A 7352-nucleotide genomic window follows, 5' to 3' on the forward strand; every position below is an offset into this window, starting at 1 on the left:
CCATGCCCAGGTGTCACCGTGTCCAGGTGTGACTGTGTCCAGGTGTGACCATGTCCAGGTGTTACCATGCCCAGGTGTCCCTGTGTCCAGGTGTYRCCATGCCCAGGTGTCACTGTGTCCRGGTGTCGCCATGCCCAGGTGTCATTGTGTCCGGGTGTGACCATGTCCAGGTGTGACCATGTCCAGGTGTGACCATGCCCAGGTGTCACTGTGTCCAGGTGTCGCCATGCCCAGGTGTCACCGTGTCCAGGTGTGACTGTGTCCAGGTGTGACCATGTCCAGGTGTTACCATGCCCAGGTGTCACTGTGTCCAGGTGTCACTGTGTCCAGGTGTCACTGTACCCGGCTGTCACTGTGTCCAGGTGTCACCATGCCCAGGTGTCGCCATGCCCAGGTGTCACTGTGTCTCAGTGTCACTGTATCCAGCTGTCACTGTACCCGGATGTCACTGTGTCCAGATGTCACTGTGTCCAGGTGTCACTACGTGGGTGTGACCATGTCCAGGTGTTACCATGCCCAGATGTGACTGTGTCCAGGTGTGACCACGCCCGGGTGTCACCATGTCCAAGTGTTGTCGTATCCAGCTGTGACCGTGTCCAGGTGTTACCATGTTCAGGTGTGACTGTGCCCAGGTGTCACCATGTACGAGTGTCACCACGTCCAGGTTTCACTGTGCCCAGGTGTCACTGTGCCCAGGTGTCACTGTGCCCGAGTGTCACCATGAGTGTCACCATGTCCAGATGTCACCATGCCCAGGTGTCACCGCACCTGGGTATCACCATGCACAGCCATCACCATGCCCAGGTATCACCATGCCCAGGTGTCACTGTGCACAGGACAGCAGGGACAGCGCAGCCGTGCGGGTGTCACAGCGGTGCCATCGTGGGATGAAGCCGGAGTTGAGGAGCAGGAGCGGAGGCCGCAGGGGGTCCTTCCTCCTCCCACCCTCTAGCGCTTGAAGAGGTAGAAGAGGACGATGCCCAGGAGCCCCTTTTCCAGCAGGACGCCCAAGGAGATGCTCAGCAGGACGGGGACGCTCCCTGCGGCGGGGACACGACAGGGACTCRGCTGAACGGCCGTGCGGGGCGCACGGAGCCTGCGCCAGTGCCCCCGGCTCCCAGCAGCAGCTCCGGAGCCCGGGGCAGCCCCAGGAGCGCGGCCGCCGCCTCCCACTCACCCTTCCCAGTGGACGGCAGGGTGACGAGCAGGGTGAYGCTGCGGCTGACGGGGCGCTGCGCGTCGTGCACCACGCGGCAGGTGATCACCGACTGGTTCCTCTCCGCTGCCGCCTGCACGGCCAGGCTGCTGCGCAGCTCGAACGTGCCCTGGGCGGTGAGCGCGGGGCCGCCGGCCTCCGCCAGCACCTCCACGCCGTTCTCCAGCCACGTGAGGTTCAGGGCGCCGGGGTAGAAGCCCTCCGCGGAGCACGTGAAGTTCACGGTCCTGTTGAGCTCCACGGCGCCCGCGGGCCTGGCGAGCAGGCGCAGCGCGGGGGGCACTGCGAGAGGAGGCGCCTGGAGCCCCGCGCGCCGGCGCCGCGCGGCCCCTGCCCGGTGTGCCAGCGGGGAGGAGGCTCCGCGCCCGGCCCCCGAGCCCGGCTCCGCGCCCGGGCCCCCCACGAGATCCCCCGGGGGAGGCTCCGCGCCCGGGCCCCCCACGAGATCCCCCGGGGAGGCTCCATGTCCCCAGGGGAGGCTCCGTGTCCGTCCTCCCCGAGACCCCGGGGGAGGCTCCGCTCCGTTCCCCAGCCCTCACCTCGCAGGTTGTTGCTCACGTTGTAGGTGCTGCGCAGCGCGGTGCTCAGCGTGGAGTGCCTGACCAGGCAGCTGAGCTGGGTGCGGACATCGGCGGGCACCAGGTTCATCTCCACCGCGCTGCTCATGGCGTAGGACGAGTTCGTCTCCTCCAGGATGACCTGGGTTGGCAGCGCCGACAACTGGTGCCCGTTTTTGAGCCACTGCACCTGGATGTCGCTGGGAAAGAAGCCTCTGGCCGTGCAGGTGAAGCGCGCCGAGGTGCCCGGCTCCACGCGCTCCCGGGGCCCGTTCACAGCCACGTCCACGGGGCTGGCTGTGGGGAGAGGCGTTTGCCCATGCGGCTGGTGGCCGTGCTGGACCTGGGGGCAGCTCTGCACACCCCAGATCTCCGGCTGCCTCCACACAGGGCCCCCAATCCGCACACAACTCCCACTGCCGCCAGCCCTGGGGTCCCGCCCGGCCGCGGCTCCGGCCCAACGCCCAGGGCTCCACTCACCGTTCACGACCACCTTCGTGCCGCTGCCCAACAAAAACACCTCGTCCTCGTAGTCTCCCTTCCTGAACTTCACGCAGTAATACCTCCCGGYGTCCTCCACTCGCATGTCGCTGATGCTGATGTCGTAGTTTGTGTCGGAGCTGTCCACCASCCTCGTCACACGGGGCCCRGAGCCTTTTWGGTCGTAAATGGTCTCGTTCTTTCCTCGCGATTCCTTCAGCCACTTCACGGGCCCTGCCAYCTTGTCTCCGAGCACGGTGCACTTCAGTGTGAGCGTCTTCCCGACGGACACGGACACCTCGGCCTGGGGCTGCAGCACCTGGAGGGTCACGCCGACCTGGGCACCGGCACCTGCGCAGCAAGAGCAGAGCCTGCGAGGGTGCCACRGGCAGGGCCCGGCACGGCCGGCGCTCCCCTGGTGACAAAAACAGGGAGCAAGGAGGGAAGGTCCGAGAGGAGCCGCGAGGAAGCTGGACCTCGGGAGCATCAGCCCAGTTGTGACACTCACCCAGCGCCCTGCAGAGCAGCAGCAGCAGCAGCCTGGCAAGCAGCCGTGCCATGGCCGGAGCCGTGTCCTGCAGGCTCGACGGGCTGCAAATGGGGAAGGAAGGATCCTGCAGCGGCACCAGTTCCCCCGCCAGCTCCGTGCAAGCTCACAGGATTTCCAAACCATTTCCGCCGCGGTGCGTCACACGAGCACGTCCTGGCCAGCTCTGTGGGCTGCCGACGTCCTGCGAGGTGGCACCGCCGTGGCTTTGCAGCCTGGCCCCAGCTTTGCAGCCCCACAGAGGTGTTGCAGCCCTGTGGAGGCTTTGCAGCCCCGTGGAGGTTTTGCAAATCTGCAGAGGTTTTGCAATCCCACAGAAGTGTCGCAGCCCTGCAGAGGTGCTGCAGCCCCACAGAGGCTTTGCAGCCCCGTGGAGGTTTTGCAAACCCGCAGAGGTTTTGCAGCCCCACAGAGGTGTTGCAGCCCCACAGAGGTGTTGCAGCCCCACAGAGGTGTTGCAGCCCCACAGAGGCTTTGCAGCCCCGTGGAGGTTTTGCAAACCCGCAGAGGTTTTGCAGCCCCACAGAGGTTTTGCAGCCCCACAGAGGTGTTGCAGCCCCACAGAGGTGTTGCAGCCCTGCAGGCCATCATGCACCCGCTGCTTGCAGTGTCCACGCCAGCATGGGACCCAAACCACGATGCTGCCAGCCTGGTGCTGCCCACGCCGGCCCCATGGCATCATCCCCGCAGAGCGGGAAGGGAAGTGTGTCCAGCATTCCCAGCCTCTCCCCCAGGACCTGCCTGGCATCGATGTCCGAGCTCGGGCTGCTGCCATGCAGGCTGCCCCGTGCAGCTCTGCGAGCCGCAGCGCCCAGCCCGGCGGGCAGCGCGTGTGAGGGGTTAACGCGGCGCTCGGGGTGGCTCAGGCACTGCTCCCCGCCGCTTCCTGCGCAGCTTCTCCTTTTCCCTCTCCCAAAGATCCGGCGGCGCTGATGGCTCCGCGGGCGGCCACCGCGGCCCTGCTCCTCGTCCAYCTGCTCAGCCTCCGCCCGGCCCTGCTGGCGGGTGAGTCGGGCGCTCGGTGCTGCCGTCCCCACGGACCGGCCTCGTGGCCGCCGGCGGTGCCGGCTCCGTGCGGGTGCTGCTGGCTCCGCGCTCGGAGCGGCCGCGGCTTGGGGTGCCAGGGAGCTCCTGTGCGTGAACCCCATGGAGCTCGTGAGCAGGGAGCTCCCGTGTGYGAATCCCATTGAGCTCCTGGTCAGGGAGCTCCCTCGCGTCAATGCCATCGAGCTCACGGGCAGCGCATTCACGCAGCCCCGCGCGGGTCGCCCACAGGTGCCGTGGCACGGCCGCGCGGCCGTGCGGAGCTGCGGCAGCCGCAGGCGGCGCTGGATGTGCTCGTGGGGCAGACGCTCACGCTGCACTGCACCGTGGCCGGGGACGCCCTGGCCGGAGCCGTCAAGTGGCTCAAGGCGTCGGGCGGCCGCAATCGCACTGTCTACGACCAGAGGAGCCCGCAGCCCCGCGTGGCGCGCGCCGCCAGCGGCTCCAACACCGACTTCACCATCCACATCCACGACGCCCGCCCCGACGACGCCGGCACCTACTACTGCGTGAAGCTGCGGGCGGACAAGGAGGATGAGGTTTCCTGCTCGGGCGGTGGCACCACCGTGTCCGTGCACGGTGAGCGTGGCTGTGGGTGGCACCACCGTGTCCGTGCATGGTGAACGTGGATGTTGGTGTCACCGTGGTGTTGGTGCACCATGAGCGTGGGTGTTGGTGGCATTGCGATGTCCATGCACAGTGAATATGGGTGTTGGTGTCACCGTGGTGTTGGTGCACGGTGAGCGTGGGTGTTGTTGGCAGTGCGGTGTTGGTGCTTGGTGAATGTGGCTGTKGGTGGCACCGCGGCACCCGGCCCCACGCTGGCGCTGACACCACGTCCCTGCAGAGAGGAGCCCGTTTCCCAGCRTGGCCGTGGCTGCAGCTGCTGCGACGCTCTCCCTCCTCCTCCTCATCTTTCTCGTGGCCCTGTGCGTCCATCGGCGTCATCGGGCAGGTGAGCAGGGCCGGGCGGGCAGCGGGTGCTGGGGGGCACCCGTCCCACTCACCCTCCTGTCCTCGGCCTTTTAGGTGGCAGCAGCCCCAGGTTGGTCCCCGTGGCGAGTGCTGTCACCCGTGGCCGCGCAGCCCCCGTGGAGCCCCTCGCTCCCAGGGCAGAGCTTCCCTTGGGGGTCCCATCCTGGCGGTGCTGCCTGCACAGACCCTGGCCTGGCSCCGTGGTGCCGGGACCCCGCGGTGCCCAGGGCCGGGGCCCGTGCGGTGCTATCACCTCTAACGACGGTCCCTGTTGTCCCTCAGTACCCACGTGCTGGATGCCACCACTGCAGCCCCCTCCGTGCAGGTAGGAGCCGCCGGCAGCTTCCCGCGGGTCTGGGGCCTTGCCCAGCCCTGCCGGCCTGGCACGATGGGACGGGACAGGGCTGCCAGCAGCGTGTCCCGCACACGGCTCTCGCCCTTGCAGGGGGGTGACCCGGCGGACGCGGACATTCACTACGCCGACCTGCAGCACCTGCCCGCGGCGCCGCGCCGAGCGCCCTGCGATGCCACCTCCGAGTACGCGCGCATCCCGGGCGCAGCGCGGTGAGGAGCGGCGCGCGGGACTCGGCGCGGGGGCCACGGCCACGCTCACCAGCACYGTGCAGCCCATGGGCCCCACGTGCTGCAGCCTCCGCGCGGCACTGAGCAGCTCCGGGCGCCGCCGGCAGCTCCGGCTGCTTYGCGCCGCGCGGGTGCCGGGGGCGATCGCGGCCGGGCAGGACCGCGTGCTCCGCGGCGGTGGCCTGGAAAGCGGCCTGCAGGTGCCGGCTCCCCATTGCCGCCAGCTGCGCGGGGTCTCTCTTTCTTTCTTTCTTTTTCCTGTGAGATGAAAATAGAGAAGTGAGCTGAGAGCGCACGGCCTCTGCGCCCGGCGCGGGGAGCGGGGCCAGCCCCGGGCGCTGCCTGCGGAAGGATTTGCATGACGGCCCCGGGGGAGGCGAGCGGAGCTCGGGGACAGCTTGGGGACATTGTCACTGCAGCGGCAGCGCTGTGTCCTGCGCGTGGCACGCAGCGCCCCAGCCACAAAGGTGGGAGCGGGACAGGGACCATCCCGGGATTCAGCGGCCACTCCGGGGCTCTYGGGATGAGTCCGGTCGTTGCCGGCGGACACGGCGCCGCTTTTCCCATGCGGGAATCCCGAGCAAGGACCGTGAGCACCGTATGTAAAACATGCGGGTGAGACCGAGAGCGGGGAGAGACGCTGCCGGCAAGGGGAGGCGCAGTCAGATTTCAGGGGATTCGGGGCTTTTCAAGCATGGGGCCGGGCCYGGAGCGGGGAATCCCGCGTGCTGAGAGCTCATGCAAAGCAGCGCCGCGAGTCGCGCGGCGGCCGGAGCGCGCCCAGGCCCGCGGCTTATGGCCAGGAGAGGGATTTGGTGGTTATTGTGGGAAAATCCTTTAAGCCGGCAGCGCGGGGCGTGCCGCAGTGAAAGCAGCGCGGCGCCGAGCGCGGCCGGCCGCAGGTAGGAGCGCGGCCGGGGCGGCCGGCGCGACGCGGGTCCCCGCTCGGGAATCGGCCTCCCCGGGAGCGGGGTCGGAGCGCGCGGGAGCCCCTGGAGCGTGGGATGGGCGGGAGGAGGGGAAGGGCTGGGGGCCGGCACAGGAGACRCCCCGGGCAGAGCAGCGCCCAGGGCTCCGCGTTGCTCCGCTCGTCCCCTCCTGCTCCGGGCAGGGCCACCCCGGTGCTCGCATCCCCCGGGGCTGTCCCAGCCCTGTCCCTGTCCCAGACCCTGTCCCTGTGGCCACCAGCACCAGGGACCTGCGGCAGCTCCTGGGGAGCTGGGAGTCCTGTGGGTCCTGCAGCGGCCAAAGCAGCAGGGCCCCTGCGGTGCCATGGGGACACTGAGGTGCCGCAGGGCCCCCGCAGTGCCACGGGGCCCCTGCAGTGCCACGGGGACCCGGCAATGCCACCGGGACCCGGCAATGCCATTGGGTCCCTGCAGTGCCCTGGGGTCCCTGCAGTGCCACGGGGCCCCTGCAGTGCCACGGGGACCCGGCAATGCCACCGGGACCCGGCAATGCCATTGGGTCCCTGCAGTGCCCTGGGGACCCTGCGTTGCCATTGGGTCCCTGCAGTGCCACAGGCAGCCAGGATGCCACAGGGTTCCCTGTACCGCGGGGCCCGTGGCGGGCGCAGCTCCGAGGGCGCCTGGGGATGGGCACAGGACACCCCGGGATGCCGAGTTCCCCCCGTCCGGCGGCGCTGTGGGCAGAGCCACTGCTGGATCCATCCCGGTGGGATCCGGGCGCTGCTCCGGGATGTGCGACCGCCCCTCCGCTCCCCATCCCCGGACAGGGGCAATGGGAGAGGGGGCCGGGGACGGAGCAGAGTGAAACACGTGAGACTGTCGGCTGCTGTCGCTTTATTCCGTGTTGGACCCGGTGAATCTTACGCCCTCGTGTCACGGTTAGCGTAAGGTTTTATTAGGGGTATAAGCAGTTGGGATCGGGGTTGTCATAGGAACCGCCCTCGTGCCGCTTCCAGCCTCGTTATTCCCGCCAATTTCCCCGC

General features: G+C 68.6%; 2 protein-coding genes across 2 annotated transcripts in view; both read right to left on the minus strand.

Annotated features, from left to right (window-relative positions):
- NSFL1C (NSFL1 cofactor) overlaps positions 1-132 on the minus strand; it is a 6839-nt gene extending 6707 nt beyond the window's left edge. The window contains exon 1 of the mRNA XM_026041990.1: positions 66-132. Within this exon, the coding sequence (XP_025897775.1) occupies positions 66-132 (67 nt within the window). The remainder of the gene's footprint in view (positions 1-65) is intronic.
- Positions 133-948: 816 nt separating this feature from the next.
- Positions 949-2813, minus strand: LOC112949553 (tyrosine-protein phosphatase non-receptor type substrate 1-like). The gene is made up of 5 exons (XM_026041991.1): positions 2762-2813; positions 2254-2604; positions 1756-2070; positions 1178-1498; positions 949-1040 (listed from the first exon to the last, which is right to left on the minus strand). The coding sequence occupies exons 1-5, from the start codon at positions 2811-2813 to the stop codon at positions 949-951; spliced, it is 1131 nt and encodes a 376-aa protein (XP_025897776.1).
- Between the last annotated feature and the right edge of the window lie 4539 nt (positions 2814-7352).

This window comes from Nothoprocta perdicaria, unplaced genomic scaffold, assembly GCF_003342845.1.
Source record: "Nothoprocta perdicaria isolate Ctin4 unplaced genomic scaffold, notPer1 scaffold_3, whole genome shotgun sequence".
NCBI lineage: Eukaryota > Metazoa > Chordata > Aves > Tinamiformes > Tinamidae > Nothoprocta > Nothoprocta perdicaria.